The 15,191-nt window shown below is 53.9% G+C and overlaps 1 protein-coding gene across 1 annotated transcript in view; it reads left to right on the forward strand.

Moving 5' to 3' along the window:
• The first annotated feature begins 566 nt into the window (after positions 1 to 566).
• Spock2 (SPARC (osteonectin), cwcv and kazal like domains proteoglycan 2) overlaps positions 567 to 15,191 on the forward strand; it is a 28,170-nt gene continuing 13,545 nt past the window's right edge. The window contains exons 1-2 of the mRNA XM_021174768.3: positions 567 to 1,039; positions 15,077 to 15,085. Of these exons, the coding sequence (XP_021030427.1) occupies positions 851 to 1,039; positions 15,077 to 15,085 (198 nt within the window). The 5' untranslated portion in view covers positions 567 to 850. The remainder of the gene's footprint in view (positions 1,040 to 15,076; positions 15,086 to 15,191) is intronic.

The raw sequence follows: 15,191 nt of genomic DNA on the forward strand, positions 1-15,191 counted from the left end.
ACAAAAGGGTGACAGCCCCTAAACATCTGCTTGCGGAAGAGAAGGACATCTGCCCATGTTTCACCAGCCATTCAGGGTTCGGGCCATGCGTTGAAAAGAGCGGTGGGCCAGGGGGAGCAATAGTTCAGAGGCAGCCAGTTGTTAGACCGCCTTTGTCTTAAGGAAGCCACCCATTACCGAAGCGCCATAACTCGCAGGGAGCCAGCTGTCAGAGCGGTGGCACAGGCCACTGGGGGGGGGGGGGGAGGAGGCAAAGGGAGAAGAAACTGTCTGTGGCCAGATTCCCTTTTAGACACCTGAGCCCAACTGGCTTGGTAATCCGAGAGTTTTCATCCTCTTTCCAGCCCTATGAAAGACCCCGGAGCCCTTCTTTGCTGTCCACCCTTGGATAGACAGCAGGGACATCTCAGGGTTCTGCTTCCCTGGCTTGCAACTCCTTGAGAGCTGGACTGACTTGCGCAGCCCTGCGCTGCGGCTTGGCTGGCTTGGCTGCTCTGATCCAGCGCTCTGCTTTGAAATCTACCCCCTCCTTTTTTTTTTTTTTTTTTTTAAAACCAGGTATGATGATGTCAAACGTGATGCTGATGCTACAGTTACAGACACAGCCCCCGCTGGCGCAGCCTCTCTGATTCTCTCTCCCTCTCCGCGTCCAGCGCTGGGCTTTTTCAGACAAGTGCATCTGCTAACCAGGTCACATTTCAGCCACGACCCACCCTCCGTCAGTCACTGGAGTCAGACAGCAGGAGGAGGGCTGAGGAGGACCGCAGCGCTTCGCCACTGGCGCGGTGGAGGGAAGGACATCAAATCCTGCTGAAGTCCAGACCCCCTCCAGGTCCAAGCCCAGACCACGATGCGCGCTCCAGGCTCCGGGCGGCTGGCTCTGCCGCTGCTGCTCCTCGCCGTGGTCGCCTTGGCTGAAGGCGACGCCAAGGGGCTCAAGGAGGGCGAGACCCCCGGCAATTTCATGGAGGACGAGCAATGGCTGTCGTCCATCTCGCAGTACAGCGGCAAGATTAAGCACTGGAACCGCTTCCGAGACGTGAGCGGCGGGGCGCGAAGGGCCGGGCCGGGCGCGGGTTGTGGGTGGGGAGGCCGGGAGCAGAGACCCCGCGCGCTGGGAGCCACCGCCGCGTGTCGGAGCCCGAGCCTCTCGGGCCTGCCAGGCTAACTACGCCAAGAGTAAACAACACCGAGAGTCCCAGCCCCGAGCCCCTCCGGTGTTCCGGTGGCCACCAGCTTTGGGACCTTCAGTCCCGCAGCCTCCCGGAGTGTCCTAGACGAGAACACGCTCTAGGGGCGCACCCTCGCGACGGGGTCTGCCCTGTGGCGTGGCGCGGAGCAGGGGTGCGGGATGTGGGGACCCGGGCCCTGGCTGCTGCTGGGCCCCGCCTGTCCCCCCACCCCCACCTCCTTGCCATCGGTTCCCGGGCTAGGCCCCTGCCGGGTGAATGCTGCAGACTGCACGCACTGCTCTTGGCAGAGGGAGCGGATCTGGGTGGGGCCGGCAGGAAAGGTAGCGGCCGCAAGGGTGTCCTCCGACCCCTCCTTGGGCTTCGGAAGAAGGGGACAGAAGGCTCAAGGACTGAGTGGTGGCCAGGGCTTTGAGTTTGGGGAAGGATTCCCCCAACCTCCTGAGAGATGGTGGAAGGCGTGTCCATAATGGGGCGCGCGGGGGGGTGCACAGTGAAAATGCCCCAGGCGCTCTCCTCTCTCTCAGGGTGGTCGCCATAGCCAGGCCAGGTAGGCAGGTTTTCCTGGACCAAGCTCGGCGGTGGAGAAAGGGGACCCCATCCTTGGTACGGTGGGCATGAGAAGCAGAAGCGAGAGCCCCCAGGAGCTGGTTTGGGGTCCCTGGCAGAAGCCCGCCGCAAGCCGACTTAACCTTGGGCAAAGCTTTGCGGGTGGGGGCGGGGAGGAGGCTGCGGACCGGCCGGCCTCGCAGCTCTGTTTACCCGCACCTGTAGATCAGGGAGGGAATAGGAGGCGCGTTCCCTCCCGCAGGGCAGCCACGGCCGCCTCGCAGATGGTGGCGTGGGCAGGGGTGAGGAAGGGAGGGCGTGGCTGCGCCCTGGGCACCTCAGAAAGCGATGGGGTGGGGGTGAGGCCCTGAGATGTAGAGCGCCCCTCGATCTGGCGCTAGCTGACGCCCTGACCTCGCTCGGAAAGCCTCCTCTACGTTGGGTTCTTATTCCTCATTCCCCAGACTCTCTTGATTTTGACCCACCTAGTATAAGCTACACCATGACTGTTCTTCATAAACTTCGAGCATCCACAAGTTTTTTTTTTTTTAGATGTTTTTCTATTCAACAGTTTCATTCTGTTTCAGAATAAAGAGAGAGCTTGTTTTAATATCGCAAGGTGCACAGCTGATAAGGCAGCTGCTGGTTGTTACCCAGAGAGAGGGAAGAGATACACAGTCAGTGACCCAGGGGGCTGGGGAAACGCGTGAACGCATACTGTTAAGAGCACGAAGAAATGGTATTTACTGTTTTTCCACCTAGAAACCGGCTGGGGGTATCTGCTTAGGTATCATTTTGTAAACATACATAAGGCACCCAGACACACCATGGGAAGAGGAAGAGGTTCGGATGTTTTTGCTTTCCAAGTCAACGAGACATAATTTCATTAGTAAGGGGAAGGAGCAACCCCAGGCATCCAGGCCCGGGACCACCTAGTGGGCCCTTGTTCTCCGTCTTTGCCCTACCAAAGGCCTTCCTCCAGCACCTGCAGGCCCAGCCCAGATTAGCGCAGTCTCCTGCCGCTGTCCGCAGTCCAGCAATGAGGGGGCAGCAGCAAGCTGATCCTCCGGAAGGAATCCATGTGTCACCGGTCCGGACCTCCCTCTGACTCCCTGACTGGCTGCTTGAGCTGCCTGGGACTAGTGAAGGTCAGAGGGGGAAAGTACCGCTTCATCAGAACAGTGAGGGTTTCAAAATCAAAGGTTCTTCTCCTCTTCATCCACCCAGGCTTCCAGCAGCCAGCACAGTGGGTGCCAATAAATGCTTGACTGGCTTGACCCCCGGCTTAGGGCTGCCCACCTGTCTCCCTGTATCCGTGCCACCACCATCCCCATCAGAAGAAAGGCACTGGCAGTGAAACCGCAGGACCAACGCCTGCAGGATTCACAGAGAACACAGTGGCAGAGATAGGAGGATTCATGCTTTGAAAACTCGGATTTTCTCTAAAGCCCAGTTTTAGGGGAGCCCTGGCTGCAGGAGGCTGGCAGAGAAATGTGACAGGGCAGGCAAGACAGGAGGGCTCGGCCTCAGGGAATCTGTTGGCAGCTTCTCCTCAGAGGCAGAAAGGAGGCTGCTAGCTCAGAGCCACCACCTTGCATAACTATAGCCATGCCACAGTGAGTGAGAACAGTGCCTCGTGGAGTTGTGTGGCACACAGACTGTGCCTAGGGACCCTGTCTGTGCTGCATATGCTTCCGGCCCCACCTAAGAGCCGGGGGGCGGGGCAGCCAGGCGGTGGTGGCACACGCTTTTAATCCCAGCACTTGGTAGGCAGAGGCAGGTGGATTTCTGAGTTCGAGGCCAGTCTGGTCTACAAAGTGATTTCCAGGACAGCCAGGGCTATACTGAGAGACCCTGTCTTGAAAAACCAAAAAAAAAAAAAAAAAAAAAAAAAAAAGAGCTGGGGGGCTTCCAGTCAGACGCTATAGCACAGATCTCTGTATCCATCCCTGTTGGGTCGGCTCTTCTGAAGAATACGAAAACATTAGCTCTTGAGAGAGAAAAAGGAACAATTTTTGAGGAGTCCCTAAGGGACTGCCAGGTTGAGTTTGACTCTGGCTCATAAGTGATCACAGATGGTGTAGGGCCACCTGTCTGGCTGGGTGAGAGAGGGACAAGCAAGAGGGTGAGCGGTGCTCAGGGAACAGGATCCAGGGCATCAGAGACATGGAGGAGGGGCTGTGTCATCGAACAGTGGACAGATGAACAGGGAAGATGCAGGAGTTGGGAGAGGCTTCATGGTGTTGCTGAGACTGGCTCGGTGGGTGAGAAGGGCCTTCCACTTGGCATTCTCTCTGTGAGCACCAGGATTATCAGAGGCAGGCTTTGCTAGCAGAGTAATCCTTCCCTCCAGTGGGCACCGGGATCTCACATCCTGGGCCTGTAGGTCTTTTCTAACGCCCGCCACTCTTCTCCCAGGGAGGGGCGGATTCACGATGGAGTAGTTAGGTTGTGGCCCAAGGCTGGCTCTCAAGTTCTCTGCCCCGGGCAGTCTTAGGCTTTTTTTATGAGCCCTGCTCTTCAGTGTTGTCATATCTGAATTCACTCCTGCAGAGCTGGGTCAAACTTGTGCATGAGTCTTGGAACGCAGCTTGTAGGGCCTCATGGTTATGGGCACTTGAGAAGGGAAAGCCATTACACCTCATCTCTAGGGTCGGCTCCAAAGAGCTTGGCTGGGAAGGACTGACTGTTCTCTCGCTCTTCTTGGCTCTTCTCTGCTTTGCACTCCACTTCCATTAAATTTTAATTATATTTGTGAGTGGTGAGCATAGTGTTTGGCACCCTGAGGCACGCTGCTAATTCATGTTGAACCGGTGATGGCAGTGAGCCTTCCCAGCATGCATTGCCTCCTGCGCCACTCCACAACCGGGGAGACAGTTGTCCCTTGATCGTCTATCCTTGTATGGTCAAAGACACAGGGACACCCAGAGGTTTGAGGGATCCACAGCTAGGAAGATTGGCAGGGCTGGGATGTCACTGTTGTTTTGTTCCTCTGAGACAAGCTCACGGACCTCAGGCGAGGGCTTACAAGCACGCATTACTGAGCCCGGTTTCTCCAGCACTGAGAATTGAACTCAGGCTTCAGTGCACACCAGGCAAGCATCCTACCCACTGAGCCCCAGAACTTGGATTTGGATCCAGGTCAATGTAATCCGGCTTTGTGTTCAGGATATCTGACAGTTCCTCATCTCTACTGAATCAGGGAGGAAGGGTCAACTGTAACGAACCAAGTGTCCCCTGGCTAGTGTCCTATCAGCTTCCAAGGCTGTCTCAGGAAGGGGCAGCATCTCCTTGGAGGGATGACAAAGACCCAGTGTCTTCAGCAGCCTGCCAGCAGCCTTGTCCTAGCCTAGTAATATCCAAAGAGGGACAGGGAGTGGAGAGTTCTAGGACAGCTTGACCTGGGCTCAGGTTCTTCCCACAGGATTTTAAGCAGGGCACATCAGCCCTTTGAGCCTGAGCTTCAGACTGTGAGACTGACATGAGTGTGCACTAAGGAAGTTTATCCCAGGAAGGAGGGCACCCCCGAAGGCCACCATCGACTTGATTAGTTCCCTCATCTGCTACCGATCTGGGTGTGTGTATCTCAGGCTTCATGGTGATCCTGGAAGCTGCAGGTCGGGGTTTCCATCTGCTGACCGTATGCAAGTCCCATGTCTTGGTGCCTGCCCATAGGCCAGTAACATGGAAAAGCAGCAAAAGGGTTCCCTCCTGCTCCCAACCTCTAAACCAGCACGTAGGGACAATCTGTGCATATGTTGAAAGGAGGTGTGGGTTTGTGAGAACCCCAAAGTGGGTCAGAAGGGATTCTATAATTTGGGTTGGGAGCAAGCCAGGTCCTTTACAGCCTCCTCCTCCACCCTGGTTTCTGACTTTTCTTCCATCAGAGGGTTGGCATCTCCAGAACAGGGCAGTATGGTGATGGATGTACATCCTGGGCTCAGCCGGATGTTCATCCTGGGAAGAGAGGGATGGAAGGGGCCCACTGATTGATGGGGATGCAGGATGCTTCTCTTGTCTCCCAGCCATTCTTAGAAGACAGCCAGCCCATGGCACCTCATGGCACCTCAGTCTTCATGGGGTCAGAGCTGTCTGAGGAACTGGAGAGGTTAGGCTTGCCTCAGGTCCCAGGGGCCCAGGCAAAGTGCTTTGACTCTCTTCCTATTGGGAAGGCGGAGCCTCCATCTTCTCACCGGCTCAAGGCACTGACTAATGACAGGAATCCCTGAACTCTGAGCATGCTGTGACCCCGGGAAAGGAGCATACCTCACCTCGCCCCCTTCCCCAGTGGGATGCAAAGTCTTTGGGTTCAAGCAAAGGTTTCCTTTTCCTCCTGAGGAAGGGTCTCTGACTGAGCAGTAGGTTTGTGGGGGGCACACTATCCCTCTCCATTATTTTTCTCTTTGTAGCCCTGGCTGTCCAGGAGCTCACTAGGTAGACCAGGCTAGCCTTGAACTCACAGCCTCTGCTTCCCGAGCACTAGCATTAAAGGTGCCTAGCCCCCCTCCCACTGTCTCTTCTTCTTTCTCTTTCTCTTTCTCTTTCTCTTTCTCTTTCTCTTTCTCTTTCTCTTTCTCTCTTTCTCTTCCTCTTCCTCTTTCCCTTTTCATTTCCTTTTTCCCTTTTCTTCCTTTCTCCTCCTTTCTTTCCTTTCTCCTCCTTTCTCCTTTCCTTTTCCTTTTTTCCTTTTCCCTTTTCCTTTTCCTTTTTTCCTTTTCCCCTTTCCCTTTTCTCCTTTCCCTTTCCCTTCTTTTGAGGCAGGGTTTTGCTACGAAGCACTAGGTTAGCCTCGAACTCACAGAGACCACCTGCCTCTGACTCCAAAGTGCTGGGCTTACTAGGCACCATGCGTGTGCCTGGGACTGGAGTTACAGCCAGCCATGAGCCCTCATGTAGGTGTGGGACATGGACCCTAGGTCCTCTGGGAGAGCAGCCAGTGCCCTCTCTCCTGACCCTTTTGCGTCTCTCTTATGTGGATTCTGACTTCATCATATGTGTCTGTCCTAATGACATCTAAACCCAGTCACTTCCTAAGGCTGCCACCACCTAATGCCACCTCACGGTGGGGTTTGGGGCTTCTGTATGTGAGTTTAGTGAGGGGTGGAACCCAGACATACAGCCTGTAATATAGTCTCTCCCCTTCTCTCCCAGGGCCCCTGTGAGTCTCATTAGGGCTGTGGATAGGGAAGACCTAGATACTGAGTTTAGTTACTTTGTTTTTTTGAATATCATATTGTTCAAGGTTGGATCCAAACTCTTCGAAGCTGACCTTGAACTGATCCTCCTAACCTAACCCCCTGAGTGATGGGATTGTTGTGAGTGCTCTTAGGATGCAGAGTTTGAATAGTGTTGTCCTCCAGGTTCTGGGGTGGGCTGGTCTCTGATAGTCCCCCCTTGAGTATCATCAGCATTCTGTTGCAGGGCCAGCCCCTTTCCTCACTGCTCCTTGGCTGCAGGCTCATTTGGCACTTGTGGGTGCTGCCTCCAGGGGCTCGGATCTCAAGGGCCCTTCTGCTGAAGCAGTTAATGTGTTTGTCACTTTTCTCCCGTGATCTGTGATCATCAGCCTCTCGGGGCAGGATCTGGAAACAGATCACCTCTTGTTGCCCCTGCCCCCAGGACTGTTTGGAGTGTTGTAGGTGCTCCACAGAAATGCTCACACAGTGGAAAGCGACAGTGGGGATGGGTCCCACCCCTTCCCACAATCCTCTAAGCCCCACTCCTACTTGCCAGATATGGCACCATGGGTTTGGGCCACAAAGATGAGGTGAGGAAAGGGCTCTGAACTGGGCTAATTATTCAGGAGTGTCTGTTCCTCTTTAAAAGTGTTGGGAACATAAGGAAAAGGGGTCCCAAGCCGCTTTTATCCTCCAGGCCCCTGGGCCTGTGTATCTACGCTTGGCTGAAGACAGCTGACCACCTCTCCTGCTGCCTGGCTCTAATGTACTTGTCTGGGACATGGTGGAGAGGCTGGAATTATTCATCCCACCCCCATTCCGTTCTCACTTCTTCATTTGAAAAATCCAAGAGAGCAGAACTGCAGGTCCTCACCAGTTCTTAGTCCCCATATCTTACCTATGAAGAAAGGGGTGGGGGTGGCCCAGATCCTGTGAGAATCACAGGAGGTCATGCTCTGGTCTGGTCCGGCCTTGGCAGGGCGTTGGCACGGGCATACCTGAGCCCAGGCCAGACTCCTGGCATGCAGGGAGCAATGAGAAGCACATTTTTACCCTTGGAGGAAATATTCCTGAGAGGGAAAAAGAGGTGGGAGGCAGCGCATCTCCTAGGTGCCTGTCTCCATCTGTTTGCCCAGGTCTTACACAGTGGACACAGCCCTGTGAGAGAGAAGCAGGTGTTTTGATGCCCTGCCCCACCAGCCCTCTCTTTTGCTGAGGCAGAGGCTGTACCAGGCAGCCTTACCTCTCCCCTCTAAAACCCTTTCTATGGCTGTGGTTGTTTCTTGGGGACGACAGGAGAAGGTACCCTATAACCCCATCCCACCCCTAATTTTGAGCCTTCCCCAGGGGTGAGGAACATTCCTGCACCCATTACGTGTGTTCTGGAATGAGGTGAAATGACTCTCAGATACCAGGCTTCTTGAAGCTTAGGTGAGGCCTGGCCCGCTTACATTTTTAAAGATTTTTTTTTTAAAGCTGGGCAGTGTTGGTGCATGCCATTAATTCCAGCACTCAAGAAGCATAGGAAGTGGGGCTAGAGAGATGGCTCAGCAGTTAAGAGCACTGACTGCTCTTCCAAAGGAATGAGTTCAATTCCCAGCAACCACATGGTGGCTCAAAACCATCTGTAATGAGATCTGATGCCTATCTTCTGGATGTCTGAAGACAGCTATGGTGTACTATATACATAAAATAAATAATTAATCCTTTAAAAAGAAAGAAAGAAAGAAAGAAAGAAAGAAAGAAAGGAAGGAAAGAAGAAGAGGAGGAGGAGGAAGAGGAGGAGGAGAAGAAGAGGAGGAGGAGGAGGAGGAGGAGGAGGAGGAGGAGGAGGAGGAGGAAAAAGCAGATCTCTGTGATTTCGAGGCCAGCTTGGTCGACAGAGGAAGTTCGAGGACAGCCAGGGCTACACAGAGAAAGCCAGTCTTGAAAAACCAAAACTTCAGTCTTGAAAAACCAAAACTTAAGAGATTCTTGATCTATTAAGAAAATGTGGGGGGGGGACAGAAAGTGGGGGGGAAATGCCCTAAGAAAATTACAGAGTCTCATGATGAACCCATGCGAATGAGCTGTGACAGTCAGTCTCCTAATGGAGAGACAGTGGGGAAGTCAGGATCTGTGACCACTGAAACCACCCTGTGCCCATGCTGTCAGCTGCCTGGGTTTTATGGTCCTTGTTAAGTCCCACCTTCCCAGTGTCCCTCCATCTTGGCTCTGAGCATTGCAGAGAGACCTGTCTTAACAAATAAGAAAGCAGGGTCTGTCCAGGGCAGGTGACTCTTGCCTGGCATCCAGTGGTAAGGCCAAGCAGGAACCCAGTACGCTGACTCCACACTGGGCATCGGGGTGAGAGGTCGCTTCCCTCTGCACACTGCTGCAGAGAGAGGGTGGGCCAGTGATTCTCCGCTGGGTTCCCTGTCCCCTCCTCCTCTGTCCCCAACCAGCGGAAACGATTGGGTTAACTCAAGCTGTGAAGTGAGCTGGCGATTTGGGTGCTAATTAAAACGACAGGAAGTAAACAGCCTCCAAAATACCCAGCATGCGCCCCCTAAACCCACTAGGCCTGCGCACTTCATCTTTTTCCCCCCCAGCTTGGCGCAGTGGGCCTGTCTCCATGGCAACTGAGCCGAGCTGCAGAGATCAAAGCAGGAGATGGGTTAGCTCCAAACCTGCAGAACCGGGGCGGGTGAGGGATTTCTGGAAAGAGCCTGGAGAAAGGAGCCCCCCAGAAATCTCCCCCTCCCTTCCGATACTAGTCCCCTTACCCCCCCCCCCCCTGAAGCATGTTGGCACGGCAGGAGAAACTACCATGGCCTGGGGGTTGGACTTCCTGGTTTCACTTGACCTAGGTCTTTATCAGTTAACATTTATGGTGTGCTAGTTTGGGAGCCACTGTTCTGCCATGCAGTTGCTGTGAGGTCCTCTATAAGTCACGTAACATCCCTGAGCTTCAGCTGAGAGACAGTTAATATAGCAACAGTTAAGTTTCTCTTAGGGCTTCTGTGAAGAGTAAGTAAACAAGGCAGGAGTAGAAAGAGCTTAGCGCTTAGCGCTTCCCCAGCGGTACTTGCTGTGAAGACGTAGCTGTTGTTACTAGCGTTATTACTGGGTGCTGGGCAGGGAAGTTGAACTTTATATGGTGTCTTAAGGAATTGGATGTGTAAATAAGGCAGAGGGAAGCATAAACCTTACATGGCTGGATGTCACCAGAGCAACACTAGACTCTCCAAGGTAGGCTAAGCAGGCGAGGGCGGGGTTGGAAAGGAGCTGGGTTGTGACAGACAACTGAGGTCTGGGGTCAGACGTGGACACATGTGCAGAGCGGAGAGGGCAGCTGTGCAAAGCCATGGCCTACTGAGAGACCCCTGGGTGGACAGTGGACGCAGTGGCCAGACATAGATGAAAAGATGAACCTTCTTCTGGAGGTGTTGGGGAACCAGGGAAGGGTTTCTAAATGTAACATTTATAGTGATCCCCACCTTTCCTATAAAAGCAATCAATAGGTGTTCATTGTAGAAAATTTTGAAGATGGGGGAAGGGAGGAAAAAAAGATGCTAAATGCTCTCTGCATCCCTGCCCTGCAGAGGAAACATCTTGTTAACGCTCTGATAGAAATAATTTCTCTCTTAGTCTGTCTGTCTGTCTGTCTGTGAGTTCAAGCTGCTCTGGTAGTAAATAGGACACATGTTTAAGAAGCCACTCATCACCTACCCTGGGGAGGGTGAATGCAAAGCCAAGACAGGGCTCTACAGGGGTTTCAGCTCAACTGTCTTGAGGTGGGGACTGGAGAGGGTGGTTGGGGAGGTAGGAAAGGAAGGAAGGTCATGGAGAGGGCAGTGTGGCATTCTAATGTATGTGAAGCTCCCTCAGAGGGAGGCATGATGGCTCCATTGCTCCTCTTTTGTCTCCATGGCTCTGGTAAAGAAATCAGACATATGTAGAACACCAGAAGATGCACAGGTGTGTGTGTGTGTGTGTGTGTGTGTGTGTGTGTGTGGCAGGGAACCATGGAGGTGAGCTCTAGCCTACTGGCCTCACTATAGCTGTCCAGAGCTTGACCGGAACCAACACATGTGAGCCCAGCGGTCCCTAATTGTACTTGGGCATTGGGAGACTTACACAGTTTCTCCCTCTTATGACCCTGGGCCTATGTGGCCCAGGGGAAGGATCCTAGCTGTTGTTGTATGAGAGGCCTTTGAAGGACAGTCTCCTGGCCTGCAGCCTTCCCCCACTGTGGCTCTCTTCACACCCAGGGAATGGCAGTGCCAGGCCTGGCTCTTATCTTCTGCCCAGTTGTTCTCTCTCCCTCCACCTCTAAAAATGAATTTTCTCACTTTTAATGGTGTTACTGCAAAGAACTTGGAGAGAATTTATTTCCTATTTATTCCTTTCAAGAGACAGGGTCTCCTGTGTTCCAGGGTGGCATTGAGCTCACTAGCTGGAGAGAACCTGGGACTTTGGCTCCTCCTGCTTCTACCTTTGGAATGCTGGGGTTATAAGAGAACTACCACACATAGTGTCTGTGTTCCTGGGGCTGGAATTTGGGGCTTCCTGCATGCAGGTGAGCACTCTACCTCCTGACCTCTAACCCCTGCCTGGGACAATGCATTCATGCATTCCAGAAGTTTTCCTCACTTGTCTGTTTTGTGAGCCTTCCCTGAACTAGCCAGGGAAGATGGGCGTGACCTTCTCTCAGTCTAGAACTCTGGGTACCCACTCATCTACCCTCTGCTTTGGCTCCTGCTCCAGAGAACGAGAGAAAGCACCCCCCCAGTCCCGTTAGGTGCAGATGAATCATAGCACAACTATAGGGCATCCTCTTTCCCGACAAGACCCAGGTACCCTTGTCTGATTATTTCTCACAGCTGCTAATAAGGCCACTTGGGTGCCATAAATAGACATACTGCAGGAAGGATGTATTTCCCAGTCAACCACAGTCCCCTTCATCAGCTTGAAGATGGTACTGGCTCCCGGCTGACCTCAGCATTTCCCCCTTTCTACCCCAAAATGACTGTTCCCATGATGCCTGAAAGATGGCCTGTCACCACTCCCTGTGACCCCTCTGGGGAGCCATTAGTCTCACATTCCCACGGGACTCTGCTTCCCAGCAATGACCCCTCTTTCCCCAGCTTCCAGAGGTACTTCACCTTTCATCTTTTGCCCCCGACCCCCCCCCCCCCCGTTTTCCTCACCCGAATCTGAGTCTCTTATTGATATAACAGCATCAGTGTGGAGCATGTTCCTTTGAGGGAAGCCAAGCGAGAGGTGACTGAGCTTCAGAGGCCAGGAATGTGCCTGAGGCCCTAACAAGGGGACTACTCTGGGACCCTGGGACGCTGGGTAGCTGCAGGGCCTCCTGTTCTCACCCTCTGACTGACTGCTTCCAGCCTCCCAGAGGGAGGGGCTGAGTTGCGAGGGATTATGAACCAGGCATCCCTCCAGACCCTCGCCAACAGTGCAGTGGGGTCACAGGGCTTAGCTGGATTCTCAAATGGTACTCCTCTTCAGAAAGATCTCCTCTGTCTCCTAAGGCAGCAGCACGAAGACACCCCCTCTGGGGTGTGTGTGGATGGATTCTTAAAAGCCCTCCCCACCATCACTTGAGTTCCTAATCAGACATTCTCGGCCTAAGCTTTAAGGAGCCACTTTGTACTGAGTTCCAAGGACTCTACAGTGGGTTGTGATTGAAGTCTGTGAGTGGACTCCAAAGCCCTCGGCAGGTGCTTCAGAGTGGCAGGGTCATAGAGAATTCTAGATCACCTCGGGTCCGGCCCACTCCACTGTTTTAGCAGGTGGCTGTAGAGGGCCCAGATCTTGATGGTCAAAGACGGCTGCTCCCCAAACACCAGACAATCACAAGATCCTCTCTGTCCTTGAAATGGGGTCAATACGGAGCCTTGAATTGGCTAGCCTCCTGCCTCAGTTCCTGACTGCTGGAATTGTAGGCGTGCAACCCCATGCTTTTACAACCGTACCACCCCCTCTTCCCGGGGGGGGGGGGATAGGAGCATCAGGAGACAGTCCCTGAAAAAGGCTGGTACCTACTTCTGCACCAGTCTGGTCATCTTAGCTGGCCTCAGCTATTTGGTCATTCTCAGCCTATTTCCCATCTTCAGGAAAGGAAGCTCTGGGAGGAGGAGCCCTGCACCGAGATGCTGTTGAAGAAGGGGCTAGGACTGAGCTGTCATCCTTTGCCTGCTCCCACAAAAGGCCACGTGGGGGTGGGGGTGGTGTGGGGAGTGGCACTCATCTTATGGCTTCCAGAGCAAGCCCTGAGCATTTGGGCCCTGTTGACCTTTCTCCTGCCTGATCCTGAGCCCAAGGCCTGGGAGACACTTGGCTCCTTGGGCATCCTGTGGTGTCCAGGGTGAGGAGAGCCAAGGGTTAGGGGGAAAGGCCAGATGGGAGAGACAGAGAGGCAGGCAGAGGCATGGGAAGAGCCATGCTGTCCGTCCGTCCATCCGTCTGTCCTTCCCTCCCTCCTTCCTTCCCTCCCTCCCTCCCAGGGAGCCTGTTCCTCTCTGGCCCCTCCCTCCTCTCCCACCCATCTCTGAATACCTTCCCTATCTATGGAAGAGGCAGGAAGGCTGCACGGAGCAAGTGTGAAACCTGGAGGCTGCTCACAGAAATGGGGTCTGCTGCTTCATTTCTGGATGCAAACCATCTGGCACTGGCGGATGGCCTTAGGTGGCCCCATGTGCATGTGCTCCACATCTGTATGCTTATGTGCATATCCATAGAATCGAGGAGGATGAATGTGCACACTTGGGTGCATGCACAACACACACACACATACACATTATGTGCTCTCATAGGGGTACATGTATACACCTAGGTAGGCATAAATGAATGGCCCAGTTTTACTTTGACCATTGCCTGCCTGGCTCTGCCCTTTAGCTTTCATACTCACTACCCTGTTACCTGTAAGTTTCCAGAAGTGGTTTCCAAAGCCCTCATGGGCATCTCTTCACTGCTTGCCCTTGTTGTCTAATAGCAGAGCCCCATGCCCTCTTCTCCTGGGCATAACAGCTAAATGCCAGGTCTATACCACCCCCACTCCTGCACCTCTCTGACTGGGATATGGCAAAGACTAGGATGGGTTTGGTTGCAGGTAGCCATATGTAGTCTCTCCTCAGTGTCCCGTGCAGAGAAAGCTGGTGGTTGGTTCTCGGGAATTGTTATCCTCCAGAGTCCAGAAGCTGCTCCTATCTGCCTGGCAAGGTTTCCTCCAGACACCCTGGAAGCTGCCTGATGGCCTTCAACAACCATCCCCACCTCAAAGGGCAGAGGGAGGAGGCAAAGAGCATTGGAGTGTCTGTGCAAGGGAGGAGGGGCTGTGGGAAGCTTTTCTTCTTCCGGTCAGGCTTGGGGTGCATGGGCCAAGCGATGAAACAGAGTGGGAAGGTCTCCGGGGGCCTCGGGTCCCAGAGATCCCGTGAGGTAGTGGGAAGAGAGGGCTGCCCAGGGCACTAGAGACCTGCTTCAGTGAAGGTGGGATCTGAGTCACATAATGGCACATCTCTGACTGTTTTGGTTTCTTCTGCCGGTGACAGGCTGGCTCATGTGACCTGGAAGGACCTTTCAGGTTCCCTGGACCATGATAATCAGGAAAGCCATCACCATAGTCACTACACCCTCCCCAGTGGGCACCACCATCTGAGCTCTGTCGGAAGGAAGGAACACTGAGTAGAAACCAGCTTCCCTACAACTCTTCCTCACACCTCCCTCACAGGGTGGGCAGGTGACGGCAGGGTGCTTGCCAAAGAAGAGGCTGCAGCAGGAGGAGAACTGGGTGCTGTTTCCCAGATACCTGGGCAGAGGCACAAGAAATAGCATTTCCAGGCAGTGCAGCTCCCTCAGACATCTGCCTTGGCAGTAGGGCCAGGGCTGGGCTGGGGTTTGTTGTCCTTTCAAAACCGTGGGACTCACCTTCCAGCCTCCAGAGTGCTGTTTTTGTGTGTGTGTGCAGAAGACACGGGATTACCAGCCTCCAATTGGTGTTGCTTGGGGGGGGGGGGGTGTCCTCTAGACTTATTACAATCAGAGTGGACCAGGGATGTCCCAGGCATATGGTCTGAGAGTGGGCCTCACAGCCAAGTCTGTCTTTCTTCTTCTCTCCTCTGCTTGTTTCCTGTGGATTCCATGGCGTTCTGTCTTCAGGAGGTAGAAGTGAGTACGACCCAGGCCTCTTCCCTGGCCAGCCACCAGTGTGGGGTGGGAAGTCCTGTGTGGGAGATACTGGAGAGGGTTCTAGGGTATCGAATGTGGGGAGGTT

Source organism: Mus caroli, unplaced genomic scaffold (assembly GCF_978045245.1).
Source record: "Mus caroli unplaced genomic scaffold, Mus_caroli_1 scaffold_9, whole genome shotgun sequence".
Lineage (NCBI taxonomy): Eukaryota > Metazoa > Chordata > Mammalia > Rodentia > Muridae > Mus > Mus caroli.